The sequence below is a fragment of the Balaenoptera physalus genome (assembly GCF_965194825.1).
Source record: "Balaenoptera physalus genome assembly, chromosome: X".
Lineage (NCBI taxonomy): Eukaryota > Metazoa > Chordata > Mammalia > Artiodactyla > Balaenopteridae > Balaenoptera > Balaenoptera physalus.
In genome coordinates this window covers 74,218,289-74,243,335 of record NC_138903.1, presented here as the reverse complement: position 1 = coordinate 74,243,335, position 25,047 = coordinate 74,218,289, and the positions used below count along the sequence as shown (strand labels likewise).

Here is a 25,047-nt window from a genome sequence, read left to right as displayed (position 1 = left end):
TTACATTGTGGGTGAGGTGGAAGATTAACAGTAATATCGTCAGATGCTTAAGAAAACATAACTTATTATGTAGAAGCAATCATGATTTCTATAAAGGAAAATTATGACCGACAAAATCAACTAGGGTTTTTTGAGCATTTTGAGTAAGGGGGTTGAAATGGTTATAACTTATTTAAACTTTCAAAAAACTTTACAAGTTTCCACACCAAAGGGCTTTAAAGTGTCTGTCATTGAATAGATGGTCTCTAAAATTTCTTCCATACTAACATCTGATGCTGACCTTCCTGAAAATGAACTGTCAAGCTGACAAAGATAATCTGCATGGAGATCTCGCAAGATTGGGTGAGTGGGTAGAACTCAGCAGATAAGCTTCAGTGAGCTAAATATTACTTATTAGAAAATGGACTTCAAACAATAACCTTGGCATTTAACATACTGAAAACACAGAGTTGAAGTACAGCAATAAACAAAAGCTCCTTTGATTCTTCAAATATGAAGGAAGCTGAAGCAAATTTAAAGTATGATATGCCAGAAAGGATACAGAATCTTAGCAGTGACTATCATAGAATCTTATCTGTTATCTAGTCTACTCTTCCACCTGAAGATATCACTTCTGTCTCATCCTACCCTCTTTTGGAATATTTCCAGTTTTGAGGAGTGCACCCCTCACTGGGCCAATCTGTTTAATTATTTGATTGCTACAACTATTAGAAAATAGATATATTACATTGAATTGAAGTTTGCCTCCCATAATCTCCACCATTGGTTTTGGTTCTGAATTTCGGAACTAGGCAAAAGAAAAATAATCTTTCTTCCACTTACATTCCCTACACATGCTTTAAGACACCTATCATGTACCATATGCACATACATTTTCCTGATACTAGTGGGGAAGCAGACATTAAAAAAAAATAATCGGTGGAGATTTGAGAAGATGGAGGAAGAGTAAGACGTGGAGATCACCTTCCTCCCCACAGATACATCAGAAATACATCTACACGTGGAACTGCTCCTATAGAACACCCACTGAACGCTGGCAGAAGACCTCAGACCTCCCAAAAGGCAAGAAACTCCCCACGTACATGGGTAGGGCAAAAGAAAAAAGAAAAAACAGAGACAAAAGAATAGGGATGGGACCTGCACCAGTGGGAGGGAGCTGCGAAGGAGGAAAGGTTTCCACATACTAGGAAGCCCCTTCACGGGCAGAGACTGTGGGGGGTGGAGGGGGAGCTTCGGAGCCATGGAGGAGAGTGCAGCAACAGGGGTGTGGAAGGCAAAGCGGAGAGATTCCTGCACAGAGGAGCAGTGCCGACCAGCACTCGCCAGCGCAAGAGGCTTGTCTGCTCACCCGCCGGGGCGGGCGGGGGCTGGGAGCTGAGGCCCGGGCTTCGGTCGGATCGCAGGGAGAGGACTAGGGTTGGCGGTGTGAACACAGCCTGAAGGGGGCTAGTGCTCCACGGCTAGCTGGGAGGGAGTCCAGGAAAAGTCTGGAGCTGAAAAAGAGACAAGAGACTTTTTCTTGCCTTGTTGTTTCCTGGTGCGTGAGGACAGGGGATTAAGAGCGCTGCTTAAAGGAGCTCCAGAGACGGGTATGAGACGCTAAGGCTGCTGCTGCAGCCACCAAGAAGCCTGTGTGCAAGCACAGGTCACTATCCACACCTCCCCTCCCAGGAACTTGTGCAGCCCGCCACTGCCAGGGTCCCGTGATCCAGAGACAACTTCCACGGGAGAAAGCACGGCGTGCCTAAGGCGGGTGTAACGTCACGTCGGCCTCTGCCAATGAAGGCTTGCCCCGCATCCGTACCCTTCCTTCCCCCTGGGCCTGAGTGAGCTAGAGCCCCCGAATCAGCTGCTCCTTTAACCCCGTCCTCTCTGAGTGAAGAAAATAGGCCCTCAGGCGACCTACACGCAGAGGTGGGCCCAAATCCAAAGCTGAACCCCGGGAGCTGTGCGAACAAAGAACAGAAAGGGAAATTTCTCCCAGCAGCCTCAGAAGCAGCAGATTAAATCTCCAAAATCAACTTGATGTACCCTGCATCTGTGGAATACCTGAATAGACAATGAATCATCCCAAATTGAGGAGGTGGACTTTGGGAGCAAGATAGATTATTTTTTCCCCCTTTCCTCTTTTTGTGAGTGTGTATGTGTATACTTCTGTGTGAGATTTTGTCTGTATTGCTTTGCTTTCACCATTTGTCCTAGGGTTCTGTCCATCCGTTTTTTTTTTTTTTTACTTAAAAAAATTTTTTTCTTACTAATTATTTTTTATTTTACTAACTTTATTTTATTTTATCTTACTTTATTTTATTTTATCCTCTTTTTTCTTTCTTTCTTTCTTCCTTCTTTCTATTTTTTCTCCCTTTTATTCTGAGCCGTGCAGATGAAAGTCTCCTGGTGCTCCAGCCAGGAGTCAGTGCTGTACCTCTGAGGTGGGAGAGCCAACTTCAGGACACTGGTCCACAAGAGACCTCCCAGCTCCACATAATATCAAATTGCAAAAAACTCCCAGAGATCTCCATCTCAACACCAAGACCCAGCTTCACTCAACGACCAGTAAGCTACAGTGCTGGACACCCTATGCCAAACAACTAGCAAGACAGGAACACAGCCCCATCCATTAGCATAGAGGCTGCCTAAAATCATAATAAGGCCACAGACACACCAAAACACACCACCAGACATGGACCTGCACACCAGAAAGACAAGATCCAGCCTCATCCATCAGAACACAGACACTAGTCCCCTCCACCAGGAAACCTACACAACCCACTGAACAAACCTTAGCCACTGGGGACAGACACCAAAAACAATTGAAACTACGAACCTGCAGCCTGTGAAAAGGAGACCCCAAACACAGTAAATTAAGCAAAATGAGAAGACAGAAAAACTCACAGCAGATGAAGGAGCAAGGTAAAAACCCACCAGACCTAACAAATGAAGAGGAAATAGGCAGATCTACCTGAAAAAGAATTCAGAATAATGATAGTAAAGATGATCCAAAATCTTGGAAATAGAATAGAGAAAATGCAAGAAACATTTAACAAGACACTAGAAGAATTAAAGAGGAAACAAGCAAAGATGAACAACACAATAAATGAAATTAAAAATACTCTAGAAGGGATAAATAGCAGAGTAACTGAGGCAGAAGAACGGATAAGTGACCAGGAAGATAAAATAGTGGAAATAACTACTGCAGAGCAGAATAAAGAAAAAAGAATGAAAAGAACTGAGGACAGTCTCAAAGACCTCTGGGACAACAATAAAGGCACCAACATTCGAATTATAGGGGTCCCAGAAGAAGAAGAGAAAAAGAAAGGGACTGAGAAAATATTTGAAGAGATTATAATTGAAAACCTCCCTAACATAGGAGAGGAAATAGTTAATCAAGCCCAGGAAGACAGAGAGTCCCATACAGGATAAATCCAAGTAGAAACACGCCAAGACACATATTAATCAAACTCTCAAAAATTAAATACAAAGAAAACATATTAAAAGCAGCAAGGGAAAAACAACAAATAACACACAAGGGAATCCCCATAAGGTTAACAGCTGATCTTTCAGCAGAAGCTCTGCAAGCCAGAAGGGAGTGGCAGGACATACTTAAAGTGATGAAGGAGAAACACCTACAACCAAGATTACTCTACCCAGAAAGGATCTCATTCAGATTTGATGGAGAAATTAAAACTTTTACAGACAAGCAAAAGCTGAGAGAGTTCAGCACCACCAAACCAGCATTACAACAAATGCTAAAGGAACTTCTCTAGGCAGTAAACACAAGAGAAGGAAAAGACCTACAATAACAAACCCAAAACAATTAAGAAAATGGAAATAAGAACATACATATCAATAATTAGCCTAAATGTAAATGGATTAAGTGCTCCAGACAAAAGATACAGACTGGCTGAATGGATACAAAAACAAGACCCATATATATGCTGTCTACAAGAGACCCACTTCAGACCTAGAGACACATACAGACTGAAAGTGAGGGGATGGAAAAAGATATTCCATGCAAATGGAAATCAAAAGAAAGCTGGAGTAGCAATTCTCATATCAGACAAAATAGACTTTAAAATAAAGACTATTAAAAGAGATAAAGAAGGACACTACATAATGATCAAGGGATCAATCCAAGAAGAAGATATAACAATTGTAAATATTTATGCACCCAACATAGGAGCACCTCAATACATAAGGCAAATACTAACAGCCATAAAAGGGGAAATTGACAGTAACACAATCATAGTAGGGGACTTTAACACCCCACTTTAACCAATGGACAGATCACCCAAAATGAAAATAAATAAGGAGACACAAGCTTTAAATGATACATTAAACAAGATCGACTTAATTGATATTTATAGGACATTCCCTCCAAAAAAAACAGGATACACATTCTTCTCAAGTAGTCCTGGAACATTCTCTAGGATAGATCATATCTTGGGTCACAAATCAAGCCTTGATAAATTTAAGAAAATTGAAATTGTATGAAGTATCTTTTCCGACCACAATGCTATGAGACTATATATCAATTACAGGAAAAGATCTGTAAAAAACACAAACACATGGAGGCTAAATACAATACTTAATAACGAAGTGATCACTGAAGAAATCAAAGAGGAAATCAAAAAATTCCTAGAAACAGATGACAATGGAGACACGACGACCCAAAACCTATGGGATGCAGCAAAAGCAGTTCTAAAAGGGAAGTTTATAGCAATACAATCCTACCTTAAGAAACAGGAAACATCTCGAATAAACAACCTAACCTTGCACCTAAAGCAATTAGAGAAAGAAGAACAAAAAAACCCCAAAGTTAGCAGAAGGAAAGAAATCATAAAGATCAGATCAGAAATAAATGAAAAAGAAATGAAGGAAACCATAGCAAAGATTAATAAAACTAAAAGCTGGTTCTTTGAGAAGATAAATAAAATTGATAAACCATTAGCCAGACTCATCAAGAAAAAAAGGGAGAAGACTCAAATCAATAGAAGTAGAAATGAAAAAGGAGAAGTAACCACGGACACTGCAGAAATACAAGGGATCATGAGAGATTACTACAAGCAACTATATGCCAATAAAATGGACAACCTGGAAGAAATGGACAAATTCTTAGAAATGCACAACCTGCCTAGACTGAACCAGGAAGAAATAGAAAATATGAACAGACCAATCACAAGCACTTAAATTGAAACTGTGATTAAAAATCTTCCAAAAAACAAAAACCCAGGACCAGATGGCTTCACAGGAGAATTCTATTAAACATTTAGGGAAGAGCTAACACCTATCCTTCTCAAACTCTTCCAAAATATAGCAGAGGGAGGAACACTCCCAAACTCATTCTACGAGGCCACCATCACCCTGATACCAAAACCAGACAAAGATGTCACAAAGAAAGAAAACTACAGGCCAGTATCACTGATGAACATAGATGCAAAAATCCTCAACAAAATACTAGCAAACAGAATCCAACAGCACATTAAAAGGATCATACATCATGATCAAGTGGGGTTTATTCCAGGAATGCAAGGATTCTTCAATATACGCAAATCAATCAACGTGATACACCATATTAACAAATTGAAGGAGAAAAACCATATGATCATCTCAATAGATGCAGAGAAAGTTTTCGACAAAACTCAACACCCATTTATGATAAAAACCCTGCAGAAAGTAGGCATAGAGGGAACTTTCCTCAACATAATAAAGACCATATACGACAAACCCTCAGCCAACATCGTCCTCAATGGTGAAAAACTGAAACCATTTCCACTAAGATCAGGAACAAGACAAGGTTGTGCACTCTCACCACTATTATTCAACATAGTTTTGGAAGTTTTAGCCACAGCAATCAGAGAAGAAAGATTAATAAAAGGAATCCAAATCGGAAAAGAAGAAGTAAAGCTGTCACAGTGTGCAGATGACATGATACTATACATAGAGAATCCTAAAGATGCTACCAGAAAACTACTAGAGCTAATCAATGAATTTCGTAAAGTAGCAGGATACAAAATTAATGCACAGAAATCTCTGACATTCCTATACACTAATGTTGAAAAATCTGAAAGTGAAATTAAAAAAAACACTCCTATTTACCATGGCAACAAAAAGAATAAAATATCTAGGAATACACCTACCTAAGGAGACAAAAGACCTGTATGCAGAAAATTATGACTCTGATGAAAGAAATTAAAGATGATACAAATAGATGGAGAGATATACCATGTTCTTGGATTGGAAGAATCAATGTTGTGAAAATGACTCTACTACCCAAAGCAATCTACAGATTCAACGCAATCCCTATAAAACAATCACTGGCATTTTTCACAGAACTAGAACAAAAAATTTCACAATTTGTATGGAAACACAAAGGACCCCGAATAGCCAAAGCAATCTTGAGAACGATAAATGGAGCTGGAGGAATCAGGCTCCCTGACTACAGACTATACTACAAAGCTACAGTAATCAAGACAGTATGGTACTGGCACAAAAACAGAAATATAGATCAATGGAACAGGATAGAAAGCCCAGAGATAAACCCAGGCACATATGGTCACCTTATCTTTGATAAAGGAGGCAGGAATGTACAGTGGAGAAAAGACAGCCTCTTCAATAAGTGGTGCTGGGAAAACTGGACAGGTATATGTAAAAGTATGAAACTGGAACACTCCCTAACACCATACACAAAAATAAACTCAAAATGGATTAAAGATCTAAATGTAAGGCCAGACACTATCAAACTCTTAGAGGAAAACACAGGCAGAACACTCTATGACATAAATCACAGCAAGATCCTTTTTGACCCACCTCCTATAGAAATGGAAATAAAAACAAAATAAACAAATGGGACCTAATGAAACTTAAAATCTTTTGCACAGCAAAGGAAACCATAAACAAGACCAAAAGACAGCCCTCAGAATGGGAGAAAATATTTGCAAATGTAGCAACTGACAAAGGATTAATCTCCAAAATTTACAAGCAACTCATGCAGCTCAATAACAAAAAAACAAACAACCCAATCCTAAAATAGGCAGAAGACCTAAATAGACATTTCTCCAAAGAAGATATACAGATTGCCAACAAACACATGAAAGAATGCTCAACATCATTAATCCTTAGAGAAATGCAAATCAAAACTACAATGAGATATCATCTCACACCAGTCAGAATGGTCATCAATAAAAAATCTAGAAACAACAAATGCTGAAGAGGGTGTGGAGAAAAGGGAACCCTCTTGCACTGTTGGTGAGAATGTAAATTGATACAGCCACTATGGAGAACAGTATGGAAGTTCCTTAAAAATCTACAGATAGAATTACCATACGACCCAGCAATCCCACTACTGGGCATGTACCCTGAGGAAACCATAATTCAAAATAGTCATGTACCAAAATGTTCATTGGAGCTCTATTTACAATAGCCAGGACATGGAAGCAACCTTAGTGTCCATCAACAGATGAATGGATAAAGAAGATGTGGCACATATATACAGTGGAATATTACTCAGCCATAAAAGGAAATGAAATTGAGTTATTTGTAGTGAGACGGATGGACCTAGAGTCTGTCATACAGAGTGAAGTAAGTCAGAAAGAGAAAAAAAAATACCATATGCTAACACATATTTGTGGAATCTAAGAAGAAAAAAAAAAGGTCATGAAGAACCTAGGGGTAAGACGGGAATAAAGACATAGACCTACTAGGATGGACTTGAAGATATGGGGAGGGGGAAGGGTAAGCTGTGACAAAGTGAGAGAGTGGCATGGACATATATACACCACCAAATGTAAAATAGATAGCTAGTGGGAAGCAGCCGCATAGCACAGGGAGATCATCTCGGTGCTTTGTGACCACCTAGAGGGGTGGAATAGGGAGGGTGGGAGGGAGGGAGACGCAAGAGGGAAGAGATATGGGAACATATGTATATGTATAACTGATTCACTTTGTTATAAAGCAGAAACTAACACACCATTGTAAAGCAATTATACTCTAATAAAGTTGTTAAAAAAAATCACCCAAACCAGAATATAGTTGCAAAATAAGATATGTAACTAAGGAAGAAACATCTTACTGCAAGAAGGTATAGCATGGTTTCCCTGGTGGCGCAGTGGTTAAGAATCTGCCTGCCAACGCAGGGGACATGGGTTCGAGCCCTGGTCTTGGAAGATCCCACATGCTGCAGAACAACTAAGCCTGTGTGCCACAACTGCTGAGCCTGCGATCTATAGCCCACAAGCCACAATTACTGTGCCCAGGTGCCACAACTACCGAAACCTGCGCGCCTAGAGCCCGTGTTCCTCAACAAGAGAAGCCACTGCCATGAGAAGCCCGCACACCACAATGAAGAGTAGCCCCTGTTCACCGCAACTAGAGAAAGCCCGCGTGCAGCAATGAAGACCCAGTGCAGCCAAAAATAAATAAATAAAATAAATAAGTTTATTAAAAAAAATAAAGAGAGGGTATATCAAAGGAACCTGACCTAGACTTGTACATTGTTTCATGGATCTTTATCATATCCCTGGATACCAGGCATAATGATGTTCATCTGTCTTCCCACACATTCCAGCAGCACTTTGGACCAAAGAGGTTTTCAACCAATGTTTATTTTAAAAAACTTTTTATTTTGAAATGATTTTAGACTTACAATTTGCAAAAATTGCACAGTGAGTTCCTGTATTACCTTGACTCAGCTTCCTCTAATGTTTACATTTTATATAACTATAGTACATTATCAAAATCAGGAAAATAATAATGGCACAATATTACTAACAGCTGTAACTAATTAACATAACTAAGGTTTTATTTTTTTCCATTATTAAAAGCAAAGTACTCTGAAAATTTTTGAATGAGTAATAATTTAAACAATGAATTTCCTTTTCTCACCCTTGACCTCCAACCATTCAGTCTCCACCCCCAACCCCCTAAGCAGTAATCATTTTTATAGTTGCTTGTGTATTCATCCAAAGTTTTTTTATATAAATATAAGCAACACGAATATATATTCTTACTTCCTCCTCTTTCTTATACAAAAGGAAGCACACCATACACACTTTTTTCCACCTTTTTTTTTTTCACTATACCTATCTTGGAGATCTTTTCATATCAGTACAGAGATAACCCACTTGTTCTTTTGCAAAGTCCCATAGCGTTCCATTGTATGGATGTACTATAGATTATTTAACTAGCCTCTCTTGATAGGTATTTCTGTGGTTTCCAATCCTTTCCTATTGTAATCCATGCGGCAATAAAAATCTTATAAACATATCAGTCTGCACTTATGGGGATATATCTTCAGCATATTCACTCCCCCAAGTGATATTGCTAGGTCAAATGATATATGCATTTGTAATTGTCAAACTGCCTTTCCACCAGCCATTTTCCTCAGAGCCTTTCTAATAGAATATATTATCAAACTTTTGGATCTTTACTAAAATGATAGGCAAAAAATGGTATTTCAGTATAATTATAGTCACATTTCTCTCATAATAATGAAGGAAGGTTAACATATTTTTATATGTTTAAGAGCCATTCGAATTTCCTTTTCAATGAACTGTCAGTTCATCTAATTTGCCCATTCTTTTATTGAATTGTTGATCATTTACTTCAGGATTATGAAGAATTTTTATATATTAAGGAAAATTAACCTATAGTTTCCCACCTAAAGAAAAGTATTGTTAATATTTTGGCATACGTATTTCCATCATATATGTATACTTTAGAAAAAGGATAGTTGTGATTCTTCAGCATTACAGTTTTCTATTTTCCTATTTTCCACTTGATTGATGCTTGCTTTACAATGCTGTTAGTGTGGCACAAATCAGTTAAGATTTTATCAGAATCGCCATAATTTGATACTGATGTTAAGTCCTCTCAATGATTTGGCCCTGAGTGCTTAACTACAGGTTTTCTGCTTTTGAATTTTTACAGAGGAGGCTCTTCCTCAGCAAACCAGAACGGCCTAGGAAGATACACTTAATGGTTAATCACTGCCATCTGTTGGTAAATATGGAGAATTTCATCCAGTGACTTTCCCCTGTGGCGTGGATATTTTATTGTTTTTGAAAACATATTTTTAAAAATTCCAGAAAATTTGGGAGCATGATAATCTTAAATAAAATGACAGAAATAGGAACAAAGATTAAGGAAACTTAGGAGTTTAGTCAAAACATATTTTTCTTCGAAACACTAGTTCAAAAAGGTGCATACACCTCAATGTTCATAGCAGCATTATTTACAATAACCAAAACATGGAAACAACCGAAGTGTCCATCAACAGATGAATGGATAAAGAAGATGTGGTATAGATATACAATGGAATACTACTCAGACATAAAAAAGAATGAATTTTTGCCATTTGCAGCAGCATGGATGCACTTGGAGGGTATTATGCTTAGTGAAATAAGTCAGAGAAAGATAAATACTGTATGATATCACTTATATGTGGAAACTGAAAAGTACAACAAACTAGTGAATATAACATAAAAGAAGCAGACTCACAGATATAGAGAATACAACTAGTGGTTACCAGTGGGGGGAGAGGGAGGGGGAAGGGCAATATAGGGGCAGGGGAGTGGGAGGTACAAACTATTGGGTATCAGATAGGCTCAAGGATGTATTGTACAATACGAGGAATATAGCCAATATTTTGCAATAACTGTAAATGGAAAGTAACCTTTAAATATTGTATAAAAATAAAAAGTAAAAAAATAAAATAAAATAAAGGTTAAAAAAGCTGCAAAATAATATTCCCCTTCCACTTACTAAGATTCCTTTAGTGTTTCTAACCAATTAATATTATTTTCCTAAGCAGAATATTGGACTGTTGAAAAAAACTAATCTCAGTAAAAGATATTATTTCTACCTTGCTGATTTCCAGTTCACTTTACATAACTGGTTGTCATGAACAAATTAATTTCATGAATTGGATAAGTGACACAACATAAGGTTTTAACTATGCAAATATTCATAAAACTGTGACTAATTTTTTACTGATAAGGTAGAATAATGTACATATCCAAAGATAATGCAGACTGAAAATGTAGCAACGGTCTGGAGATTATCACAATTTGCACAGTGCCATCTGTAGTGGAGTGCTTGATAACGTTTAACTGTTTGAAGATGATATTAACAACTTCTAGTGAGAAATTACTTAAATAATATAATATTCTCAGGTATCAGTAAAGAATACTTTAATTATTGGATATTATTTTCATTTATTATCTAGGAAGAATAATCTCCTGGATTTGGTAAATTGATAATTTAAAGCTTATCTCATTATCTCCTCCTGCTTTCAATTCATTCTATTTGAAAACACAATAAATCCAGCAATTTGGTAAGTTTGTGATTATAATGCCAAATTTAGAAGATCTTATTTTTAGTCAAAGTATTCTTCCTTTTCAGTGAGCACATCTCAATATTTGTTGCCTCCACTATATGGTTCATTATATGCTCTTTAAGTCGTACCAGTATTTATTTCTTTGCTCTTCGGACTATGCCAGTTACCTGGGTCTCTATCAAATGTAGGGGTGTTTTTTTTTTTTTTCTCTTGACATAGTTGCTGTATATTTTCACGAGGTGAAAGTAGCTAAAACGTGTTATATCCTGTGGCTGAATGTGGCTGAATCATGCCAGGTAACCTTGGTTTTAAAGGCAGATAAACTTAAAAATATATATTTATGATCAGAACAACAACTAAAAATAAACAACAATAGCAATGGTGAATTCTCACAGGACTAAACTATGCAGCACACCTTCCTGCCAGAGATTCACAGAATATATTGGGACTTCTAATTATATGCTCATGCTAGGATTGTAACAGCTTTGAAAGCCACAAGCTATTCTGTGCTAAAAGTAAAAGTGGGTGGAGGTGAAGAAGAGGTAGCAAATACGTAGTCTTACCTCCACCCACTCAAATCTAATTGTTAAGTCAATTAGAAAAGATTAACGTTGACAATTCAAGAATGAACTCAGGCTCTGCTTATTAATTCCTGGTTCTCTGCGTGTGAGTTAGCTGAATAAAGAAAATAATGATGAATTTGCATGAAAACGCATTATTCACTTCTGTGGAAACCTGACCTGGGCCTTAGCTTCTGAAAAGTCATCACACGCCAAAGTCAATATTTTAAATGTACAATCAGAGCACAGTGCATCTGGACACCCTTCTAAAAAGTTTAACTCAGTTGGAAAGTTTCCTAGTCCTCTATTAAATTGTTAACCTGAAGTCCACTTCTACTTCCTAATGCCCTAGACTCTGGGAAACCCTCAAGAAGAGAAGAATATGGTAGATTGAGACCAGGCATGGCAGTTCACTTGTGCCGTCCCCAGTAAAGGGAAATTTAGGAAATTTTCACAGCGATAAAGAGAAAGTGTCTACAGTGGAAGTATTTAGATAGATGTAACAGGAACAAAGCAGGTATTTAGCCATAGGAAGACTGAGACCAGGAAAAGGGAGAGTAACATTTATTGAATATAGCCTAAACGATGTGCATTGTACTTGGCCCTCCTCCTGAATTTTATCCACTATTAGAGCTTGTATAGCATTAAGTAAAAAAGGGATGATGAAAGGAGAGAAGGAGATTTGAAAAATAGGTGGGTAGCCAAAGTAACTACAGAGGCTAAGAATAAGTGAATACTTAGAAGAGGAAAAACACCACCTCCCTGCTTGCTTTTCTAACTCATAGGATTCATCTACAAAATAATTGGTCACTTCAAGAGAACAACAGACAACTAAAACAATTTGACAGCCCTAGAGTTAGCCTTTCATAACATCAACATTATTCACCATAGTATATTCATCCAGAGTACCTTAAACTTCGTTTTTGAAAAATGTTTTAGATAGATAGATAGACACAGATATATTCAGAAACACATAAATCCTATCCTTCATTCTCTAAGTCCCAATATTTAATTGTTCTGACTTCTAATAAAAATATATGACCACTATCATTCATTCATCCACCGTTTATCAACTTTTTATCTTAAGCTTTTCATGAGTTTTAATTTTAACTGGCCTTGATACTATTGAGAAGGTACCATATCAGGAATATAGGTAGAATTATACTGAGGCTTCTGTTCTTTAGTCTCAAAGTAGGTCTTCCTTAAAATATAGAGATCATAATTGGGCACATTCTAGGACTAAAAGATGATGCTGCAGTGTCTTACTAGCGATTTGTTTGATTTAAAACAATAAAAGCATTGCTACTGCTTCTGATACTTGTTGTTGGGTATGACACTCAGACCTCTTACTTCAGAGCTATTCCTAAGGTACACTGAATTGAAGAGATCCACACAAGTCTTCTGTTTCAGAGGATCTGTGCTACTGAGAACATATTGTTAGATAAGAAGAGATTTTCAGCTAGTTCAAAAAAAAAAAGCCACATAGCTCTAATCCGTGTCCTGTTACCCATATCTTTCTAGCCCTCTTTTAGTGGCTTCCTTTTCCCCTTTGATATGTGTTTTAACTTTCCCCAAGGCTGCCTTTGATATATGTTTTAACTTGATTTTACCTGGAAACAAATGCTGGAGAAAAGAAGGAGAGAGCACTCCCAGTGTAATTTGCCCCAGGCCTGGCCTGTACTCTACTGATAAATAACTTGTCATCAACAATCCCATATTTGTACAATTTGATCTTCTGATCACACTTCATTTTGTTGTCTCTGACTACTTCTTTAATCTCCCAAAGTTTTTTTTTTGTTTCTCTAAGGCATTTCTCTCTTTGGTGTCTTCTGTAAACTTAGTTTACCTTACAAATGAATTTCAGTGTTTACCTGGCTTTGATCAGGTTGAGAAGGTCTCATAGCAGTATCAAAAGCATGTGCAGAATTATGCTGAGGTTGGAGTCCTGATAAACTCCTCTGTTCTCTGGCACAGTAAATTAAAAATATATATATAGTTAGGATAGAGAAGTAGCTTAATTGGTTATAAATCACTTTTTAAAATAAACTCATTTTTGACAACACAGAATGAATGTTCCCATCTTAAGACTCCATTATTATATGTACCCGAGAGAATGCAATAATATTGGCTACTATTTGTTGAGTATTTTCCATGCTCAAAGTGTTTTACTTTACATTATCTGATTTTTCCCAACATTTTATTAGGAAAATTTTCAAACACACACCAAAATTGAATTTTATAGTGAATGCCCATGTATCTACCACCTCGATTTAATCGTTAACACTTTACTATACTTGCTTTTGCATATATCTATCCATCTATCCATCCTTCTATCCACCCATTAATCCATTATATTTTTGATGCAATTGAAAGTAAATTTCACACATCAGTTTATTTCACAAAAATTACATTATCTTACTTGAGTAAGGCTTGCAAGATAAGTATTATTAACTCCATTTTACAGATGAGAAACCTGAGGCTGAGAAATTTTAAGGAAATTCCCCAAGGCCGCACAGTCAGTGATTTATAGGGCAGGGATTTGAACCCCAGTCTGTCTTGCTCTATGCCCATACTTTTTCCACTACACTAAGGAATCTTCCAGAGTATATATAGAAACACTCTGTCAATTCACAATTGAGGGAATGGCAGAAGGGAAAAAAAGGAGCTCAAACTAAATTATATTTTAACTGAAGAAAAATAAGGCAGATTAATTCTTTACCCCAAAAAAACCTATAAATAAGTCTAAATGCTTATAAACACTACTACTATTCTAATTTATAATCAAGCTTTTTGTTTTGCTTTTGCTTCTCAATGCAATTTTCCATTAATTATTTAATTTGATTCTCACAACTATGGAGAAGTAGGATATGTATACCCAACTCTTCATTTATAAAGGACGAAACAGGGGCTAAGTGATCCTCTCAACGTCATAGACAAGTAGTAGAAGAGAGAGGGTTGGAATACAAATCCAGTGTTCTAGAAAGCTTTGGAGTAGGAAAACTATGGAGAATACTTAAAAGGTGACTTGTTTATGGGTATGATTTCTAATTAAAATGATTCTTTAAAATCTCAGGAGGTTTCCAACCTAATTCTATTCTTAGAAGTGTGAGGCTGACAGTACAAGCCACTTCCAATTTTAAAGTAATATTTCAAACTATCCTCATACTGCACAGAGGGTAACATTATCTTGTCACTGGAGAATGATACTTCAAAGTAGATGCTAATTTGAATTAGCTGATATAAAATTGGTGAGATTTTACCCTACTGGTATTTACCTTTCATATTTCTATCATTTAGAGGCAGTGCAAAATATAAAGGGTACTATTTGCTTTTAAGCAAAGAAACAAAAGGAAAGCAACAGGGCTTTACAGCTTTCAGGGCACTGTTTTATCTCATTAGAGTCCATTAGTGTAGCATGGGGATTAAGAGTTTAAGCCTGGGAGTCAGATTGCCTGGGTATAGACTTAGCCCTGTAACCTCAGCCAAGTTATTTGATCTTTCTGTGCCTTAGTAATCGCATCTGTACTTTATAGGGTTCTTGTGAGGATTACATGAGTCAATAGGTATGAAACATTTATAATTCAGCCTGATACATATAATAAGCTGTCTGTAAATGATTGTTGTTTTCAGTATCAATCTCACCATCTCTGTGAGATGTGTAGGTCAGATTATAGCAATCTCTATAGCTGAGAAAATTGAAGCCCAGTGAAGTGACGAGATTTGCCCAAGACAGAGTCAGATTACAGTCAAGCCTATTGGATGCTGGGGGTTGGGGTAAATAGGAGGTACTGGTACAGCTGTCCCCCTTCCCCCGCCTCAACTCTTAGGACAGTATGTGTGGTGCATACAAATAGCACCTTGGTGGAAGGAAGGCACTGAAGTAGAACAATTCTTTAGTGAATTACACTTGGCTCACTTGGTTTTTATCTGAGGAAGGGGCTTTCCAGTTTTTGTTGTATCCAAATCCTGAACAAAATGTATTTAGTTATCCTGACTTTTGTTCAAATTTAATTAAATGTTGATGAATATGGAAGAGAATATATCAGCTGTATGCATGATAAATGATATCCATTATTTCTTGAATCATTTACTGATCTCACAAGCGATTTCCCATCATTCTCAGAGGTATTTAGAAATTTCTTACCGGTGATCATTTGTATTCTTCTTTGACTTCTTTTTACAGTAGTGGATAGTCTGGATTGTTACACCAACTAGTAAAGCCAGTCCTATTCCAGGCAATGCTGCTACTAAAATCAGGTCCAGAGTATTCCAGAGCTGGTCACATTTGGTCCCCATGTACCAATAATTTCCCCACCGACCTCTGAAATTTGGACATCTTGATAGAGATAATAAAAATAGAAAAAGCTCACAAATTAGAGAAACAAAAACAAATTGTTTCCCCTGAAAGAATCCAATCTTTCATTGTTACTAAACCATAAGGTTTCCCTTTAAGGCCCTCAAGAGATTTCTATTGTCCTATTTTACCACTTGAGCAAACATGCTAAAATGTACAGGTTTGAACACATTGAGTTAGCATGCAGAATGTAGTCAGGATTTCCCAACCATTGGCTAATGAAGATGTGGTACTTAGTTAGAAGTGATAAAAAAAAGTCTCACCCAGAATGGCTGTCTCAAGACTGCTTTTAAAACTATCCACATTTTGCCCATTGCTCATGCCTCTATTCACTCTGGCTACTTCAGTTCTATGACTACTATGAAAAGAGTTTGAAGTGGCCTAATCTACTAGTTCTGTAACTGCAGCTGGGTGTTCCCTTCACCAACTCCTACAGTGATGAATGCAGGTTAACAGCCTGACTATGCCACTCAACAGCAAATACAAGAAGAAACATGAGAAGGTGAGAATAGACTGTCTGCCAGCAAAATCTGCCTGTTTCCATCTTTCCCATGACTCCAGATCTTCCTCCTCTATTTTAAAGAAATAAATGACTCATATATAAACTTCTTGTGTTTTTATAAAGCCTGACACTTTGCCAGATAACCTGAGTGTGGTTCTCTGGTGCCTAGATTGAACTGGCATAGCACACACCCACATAGAAATGTCTATGGGTTTTTGGAGAGGAAAAATGTGACTTCTCACCATCCTCAATTAAAGTGACTAATGGTGAGGTTAGTTCATGTAGTGTCTTTAGAGATTAGTTCATTATCTCCTGTAGAATTGATAAAGGATTACCCAGTTGAACAGTAAATATCAGATCCTAAGTAAACTAAACCTGGTTTGTATTGTTCCAATACATTGAGTACTGTCATGGATGACATGAAGGAATTGATTAGATGATTACTATAATCTTTTATAGCTCTGATAGTCTAGGTTTCTATAATAAAGTGCAGCTACCAGCTTCAAATAGGTAGTAATCTACTCAATGGGACTTGGCTTCTAATATGTAATATAATGTAATTCATTTAAGGAAGTTAAAATATGTTTGAAAAATATGTCTTATAAACTCTCACGGATTTCTTCCTAGAAAAAAAGACTTTTTCAAGAGTGTGTTTCTTGTTTAGTTTAGGATTGAATCGCAAAAGGAATTATATATAAAACAGTAACAGTTCATTCATCTATTCAACAACATTTATTGGGTTCCTACCATGTACCAAGTACTGTGCCAGGCATTTAAGATAGACCAGTAAATAAAACAAAGATCCAAGTCCTCAAGCAGCTTAAAATGTAGGAAAGGAAGACAGACAACAAAAATAAGCATTATTAGTAAATTATCTAGAATGTTTAAAGGCGATAAGTGTTAAGGAATAAAGAAAAAAATAGAGCAGGGTAAGGGGGATTAGCAATTTTGGGGGGGCAGGATAGTGGGACAGGTTGCAGTGATATAATAGGTTAGTAAAGGGCAGGCCTTATTGAGAAGATAATATTTGAAGAAAGACTGAAGGAGGTGAGGGCGTTAGACACAGGTTTATTTGGGGAGAAGAGCATTCCAAGAAGCAGGAACAGCAAGTACAAAGGTTCTAAAGCAGGATGGAATGTGCCTACATGTCTGAGGATCACAGGAAAATCAGTGTGGCTGAAGCAGAGTAAGGGAGTAGGGTAGAAAATAAGGCCAAAGAAAGAAGGAGACCAGACCACAGAAGTCTTTATAGGTCATTGTAAGGACTTTAACTTTTATACTGAGTGAAATGAGGAATAGTTACAGGATTTTGAGGAGTGACATGATCTAGGTTGTTTTACAAGGATCACTCTGTTTTCTACAGTATTGAAAAACAGACTATAGGGGACAAAGGTAGAAACAGGGAGAAAGGTCACAAAGCCGTTCAGTAATCTAGGTAAGAGATGACCAGAGTAGTTTAGACCAGAATGATAACAGTGGGGGTGAGGATAAAAGATGGTTGATTTCTGCTTATCTTTTTAAAGGTAGAGCCAACAGGATTTCCTGATAGACAAGAAGGAGAGTGTGCAAGAAAAAGAGGACTGAAGGATGACTTTAAGTTTTTTGGCCTAAGCAAATGAAAGGATGGAGTTGCCATCAACTGAGATGGGAAAGACTGTGTAGAAAGAATATTTTGGGGTGGGGGTGATGGGAGTTGGTGAGTTCAATTTTGTACTTGCTGATTTTGAAAGGAGTATTAGATAACCAAGTAGAAATGTTGAGTAGGCAGTTATACCTCTAAGTCTGGAGGTATGAATTTTCCTAGTTGGATGGTATTTAAAGACATGAGACTGGATGACATCACCAAGGGAGGAGGTACAGATGAAGAGGATGAAGGACTAAGTCCTCGGACACTCCAACATTAAGTAGGTGGGGACAAGAGAAGAGATTAGCAACAGTAATTCAGAAGTGGGCAGTGAAGCAGAAGAAAAAAATAAAAACAGGAGAGAGGGATATCCTGGAAGCTAAGTGAAAATTCAAGGAAGAGAGAATTATCAACTGTGTTAATTGCTGCTGTTGGGTAAAGTAAGATGAAGACTGAGAATTGACCATTGGGCTTAACATCATATTGGCTAGGGAGAAGAAATGAACTGACTTTGCAGGAGCACATTTCTGAACCAGTTACTTTACGAGGAATTTCAAGTATTTTATCTTACTTAATTCTCATAGCAATCCTGGGAGGTATGTAATTTTTTTCTATCATAAATGGAAAATAAAGCCGTTATATAAAAATACACTTAAAATATAGTTTAGATTTTTTTCCTCAGAAACCAGTAAGTATGTGAGAAATGTGAACATTGGTTGAGAGATACATTAACTGTTCCAAGTGAAAATAGTCAAACTCATAGAAGCAGAGAATAGAATAGTGGTTTTCAGGGGCTGGAGGGGGGAGGGGGAAATAGGGAATTATTTCTCAATGGGTATGAAGTTTCAGTTGTGCATGATGAGTAAGTTCTAGAGTCTGTTGTACAACATAGTACCTATAGTTTACAATACGGAATTGTGCAATTTAAAATATATTAAGAGGATAGGGGATTGGAGACAAGGTGGTGGAGAAGGACCTTGAGCTCACCTCCTCTCACAAACACACCAAAATCACAACTAACTGCTGAACAACCATCGATTAAAAAGATTGGAACCTACCAAAAAAGATATTCTGTTAATACATCCAAAGACATAAAGAAGAAACCACAACAAGATAGTAGGAAGGGTGCACTTGGGATATAATCAAATCCCATACAACCTGGGTGGGCGACTCACAAACTGGAGAATAATGATATTGCAGAAGTTCTTCCACAGGAGTGAGAGCTCTGAGCACCACATCAGGCTCCCCAGCTTAGGGGTCCAGCATCAGGAGGAAGAGCCCCCAGAGCATTTAGCTTTGAAGGTTAGCGGGGCTTCATTGCAGGAGCTCCACAGGACTGGGGGAAACAGAAACTCCACTCTTAGAGGGTGCACACAAGGTCTATCACACACTGAGACCCAGGCAAAAGCACTGACTTCATAGGAGCCAGCAGGTTGGCTTGACCTACCTGCTGGTCTTGGAGGGTCTCCTGGGGAGGTTAGTGGTAGCGGTGGCTCTCTCTGGGGTCATAAGAAGTGGTGGACATATTGGTGACTGTTCATCTATATGAACTCTTGCTGGGGGTTGACAGCAAGACCCTTGCTCGAGTCATTAGCACCAAGACCTGGCCCCACCAAACAGCTTGTAGGCTCCAGCTGGGACACCTCAGGCCAAACAACCAACAGGGTGGGAACAAAGCCCCGCTTGTCAGCGGAGAGGCAGCCCAAAGACTTCCTCACCCCACAACTACCTCTAGACACTTCCCTTGACACAGCCCTGCTCACCAGAGGGTCAAGACCCAGATCCACCCACCAGGGGGCAGACACCAGAAGCAAGAAAACTGTCATATCAGAACCTGTGGAACTGAGTCTGCAAACATGGGTCAGAACTTATCCTGGGACCAGCTGGTCCCTGACCCTTGGGTGACAAGAGGAGAGTGTACTGCTTGGACACATAGGACATCCCCTACAGAGGGCCAATTCTCCAAGGTCAAGAAACGTAACTAACTTACTACATACATAAAAACACAAATAGAATTTATAAAAAGTGAGACAGCAAAGGAATATGTTCCAGATGAAGGAACAAGATAAAACCCCAGAAGAACAACTAAGTGACATGGAGATAGGCAATGTACCCGAGAAAGAGTTCAGAGTAATGATTGTAAAGATGATCCAAGAACTCAGGAAAAGAATGGATACACAGAGCGAGAAGTTACAAGATGTTTTTAAGAAAGAGTTAAAATATTTTAAGAGGATAGATCTCGTGTTGTGTTCTTATTTAAAAAAGAAAAAAAAAAAGGCACGATGGGGGGGAAGCAAGCAAGGAAGAAAGGAAAGATACCACAAAAGAACACAGGAAAATTTTTGGAGGTGATGGATATGTTTAGTGCCTTGGTTGTGGTGATGGTATCACTGGTGTATGCATATGTTCAAACTCATCCAGATGTAAACATTAAATGTGTGCAATTTTTGTATAGCAATTATACCTCAATAAAACAGCAATACCAAAAAAAGATTTGCATCCTGTTTAAATGTACTGAGGTACTGATTCTCATTTTGATGAGTGATGGACATAGGGGGTCAGAGTTAATTGAATTTTCAAAAAATCTAAAATTATCTTAAATAAGCTTTATTCTATTTGTATCAATGTAAAATGTAGTTCTATTAAATAAAACATGACTGAAAAATTTAAAAAGTGTGTATCCAGCATGTGTTCTTATTTTGGCCTATTTTCTTAAATTGTCTATCTTTAAACATATTTTAAATTTGGCTTTTGTTCATTCATTATTTGAATGAAATATTTGGAACATCTGTGCATGTACGTGTGTGTGTGACAGAGATCTGCCTGGAGGGGTGTGGGTGGTGGTGATGGTATATATATCCTGACAATTTCAGCAATGCCATTAAAATGTTTTAAGAACTTAAAAATAATGATCATACCATTTAATTTGATATGTTCAATTATAATTTGTTAGTGCCTAACTCTGATTAACAATGTCAAAATAACTGACTCAAACTGTGTGGTACTAATATATTTAGTAATAAAAATGCTCCCTTGTCATTAGGTAGACATTCAAAGACCCTGACAGATACATATATGCACAGGCACATCAAGTCCAGAGCAGTTATGTTCCACATTGAGATCTACCAGTAAAATAGGTTGAAGCAATTTGTTTGAATCAACTTGGTGGAGAAAAACTTTAAAATAGGCATAATGTCAATGTATGTGGCAATTAACATTTGTAAAGACTTGTAAAAGAAATGAGGTACATGATTATAATAAGGATTAGGAAGATAGGTAAAAGGTAATTAGCTTTTAGCCAAAATTTTGATTACATGCCTCCAGAATTCCTCCAACTAAGAGTTTACAAATAACATTAAAATTGTCAGATGACTTATATATGTTTCTTCATTGCCGTATTACATTTACTTCCCACTCCTTGGATGTAATTTTGCAATCTGGTTTGTATTCTCATCTCAGTCTTGGAATAGTCTCAAAGATTATAACCAACAACTCCTAAATGCTAAATCCAATGGATTTTAAAAATCACTTTTCAACTTTTTCAATATTTTTCCAATATTTTGCACTATTGAATGACTGATTCATTCAACAAACCCTTGCAGAACGTCTTCTATATGACAGGCATTGTGCTAGATGCTGGAGATAAATAAAACTAAATTTTTGTTCTTGTGGTGTTTTCAAAAAGGAAACATATACCCTACATTCATAGGCAGAACACCCTATGACAAAAGGATAACAGCAAGATCCTTTTTGACCCACCTCCTAGAGAAATGGAAATAAAAACAAAAATAAACAAATGGGACCTAATGAAAGTTAAAAGCTTTTGCACAGCAAAGGAAACCATAAACGAGACCAAAAGACAACCCTCAGAATGGGAGAAAATATTTGCAAGTGAAGCAACTGACAAAGGATTAATCTCCAAAATATACAAGCAGCTCATGCAGCTCAATATCAAAAAACAAAAAACCCAATCCAAAAATGGGCAGAAGACCTAAATAGACATTTCTCCAAAGAAGATACACAGATTGCCAACAAACACATGAAAGGATGCTCAACATCACTTATCATTAGAGAAATGCAAATCAAAAGCACAATGAGGTTTCACCTCACACTGGTCAGAATGACCATCATCAAAAAATCTACAAGCAATAAATGCTGGAGAGGGTGTGGAGAAAAGGGAACCCTCTTACACTGTTGGTAGGAATGTAAATTGCTACAGCCACTATGGAGAACAGTATGGAGGTTCCTTAAAAAACTACAAATAGAACTACCATACGACCCAGCAATCCCACTACTGGGCATAGACCCTGAGAAAACCATAACTCAAAAAGAGTCATGTAACCCAATGTTAATTGAAGCACTATTTACAATAGCCAGGACATGGAAGCAACCTAAGTGTCCATCGACAGATGAATGGATAAAGAAGATGTGGCACATATATATATAATGGAATATTACTCAGCCATAAAAAGGAATGAAATTGAGTTATTTGTAGAGAGGTGGATGGACCTAGAGTCTGTAATACAGAGTGAAGTAAGTCAGAAAGAGAAAAACAAATACCGTATGCTAACACATATATATGGAATCTTAAAAAAAAAAATCGTTCTGATGAACCTAGGGGCAGGACAGGAATAAAGACACAGACGTAGAGAATGGACTTGAGGACACGGGAAGGGGGAAGGGTAAGCTGGGACAAAGTGAGAGAGTGGCATGGACATATATACATGACCAAATGTAAAATAGATAGCTAGGGGGAAGCAGCCACATAGCACAGGGAGATCAGCTGGGTGCTTTGTGATGACCTAGAGGGGTGGGATAGGGAGGGTGGGAGGGAGGCGCAAGAGGGAGGGGATATGGGGATACGTGTATACATATAGCTGAATCACTTTGTTATAAAGCAGAAACTAACACAACAATGTAAAGCAATTATACACCAATAAAGATGTTTTTAAAAAATACAATAAAATTGAGAGGAAAGAAACCCAGAAATTGCAGTAGAGTAGTTTAAGTGCTATGTTAGAAATATGATGGAGCTTACTCTTGAAGTTTAAGTAGGAATTCACCAGGGGAAGAAGAGCTGTGATGAGAGGAGGGAGGGTGAATGAACAGTAATAGGGAGAAGTTGTAGTATATGTCAACATCCAAAGGTGAGAGAGAAAATAGTGCACTTGAAGAACTGCAAATACTGTTATTCCATATATCCAGAGCAAACTAGTCACATTTCTCCAAACACAAAATTCTCTCAAACCTCAGGTCCCTTTGCCTACTCCTGGTTTTCTTACTATCAGTTTAAGAGGCAGGGACCCAGGAAAACCTTTCACTATTGCCCCATCCCCACCTATCCTCTCTTTCTCTCACTTATGAATGCTTTCTTATTCTTGTGTTATGTTTTTTCCTAGGTCTCCTTCTATTTTTTGCTCAAATACTCTCATTTTTTTGATTAGAACAAAGTAGAAAGTCTGCCTAAATTCATATCAAAGAATACACACTTTTATAAAAAGCAAACCTGGAAACAAAGAGGGGGAACCACAGTGCATTTAAAATATTTCTTGATTTACAAAAAAACTTTATTTACACATAACATGTCAGGATTATTGCTATTGCATAACATGAGGCACACCTTAAGTTCTTCTTCTTTAGAACAGCAAAATAGTTTATCCATGAATATATATAACTAATCTATTAAAAGTCTGTCTGAGGAAAGCTGTTTTGAATGATGCTAATCTCTTAAAGTTAATAAAACGGTCTCAGTTAATCTTTTAAATTTTATTATATTGTTTTTAGAACAGTAGATTAAACTGTTTTAGGGAATCTACAATAACTGTGCTATTTGTATAGGGGTTATTTCTGATTAAAATATTATTTTAAAAGAAGTGTTGCATTGTTGAATATAACAAACAAAAACAAAGTGCATTATTACTTACAGTATATTGTACTTTGCTTTTACAGCATATATAACCACTTACTTGCAAAAAGGCTCTCCATCTTTGCATGCACAAATAATATTCTCTGGACAGAAATGTGTTATATTCCCTGGACAATCATCAAAGTCAGTCACAGATGTACAATCGGCTGTAAATAACAACATTCAAAAATCCCTCAACAATATAGAACAAATGTTTCAAACTTAGCTAATACACATGTGAAAAGTTCTACATGTTAGAAAAACTATATGTTAAAGAATCTTAAAACATAAAAATGAAAATAACTTTGTTGTACTTTGAAAATGTTCAAATATCGTATTTTCAAGTACCAGTCTCCAAAAATCAAGATGAACAATACAAGTGATTTCATTCTGTTATTTTGTACCTGATGGATTTTTACAACATGGCTTTAAAAACAGTCACTACACGGCATTATAGCTCAAAGGCTATCTAACATTTGAAATAAAGTTCTTTTGTACTAAATTTGAGAATCATCTCTGGCTAAGGGAAGACAAAACAATATATCCAAAGATAGGACCAACATACATCTTGGTTTGCAAGGGCAGTTTCAGTTTATGCCTTTTGTCCTGGAATAAATATTAATACTGCTCTCTTCACTTTCAAAGTGTTCTGGTTGAGACAGGTGGATTAGTTACCCTACTAGTAGGCCACTGGGGGTGGCAGACACCTCAGCCCCAATCCTTGATGATTTTCTGGTATTTCTAAGGTTACCCTGGAGAGTCATTCTGTC

General features: G+C 37.3%; 1 protein-coding gene across 1 annotated transcript in view; it reads right to left on the bottom strand.

The window, feature by feature from the left end:
• LOC309653117 (uncharacterized protein) overlaps positions 1–25,047 on the bottom strand; it is a 68,927-nt gene that overhangs the window by 38,374 nt on the left and 5,506 nt on the right. The window contains exons 2-4 of the mRNA XM_082447488.1: positions 24,339–24,444; positions 16,037–16,228; positions 13,764–13,857 (exon numbers count right to left, since the gene is read on the bottom strand). Coding sequence (XP_082303614.1) covers positions 13,764–13,857; positions 16,037–16,228; positions 24,339–24,444 — 392 coding nt within the window. The remainder of the gene's footprint in view (positions 1–13,763; positions 13,858–16,036; positions 16,229–24,338; positions 24,445–25,047) is intronic.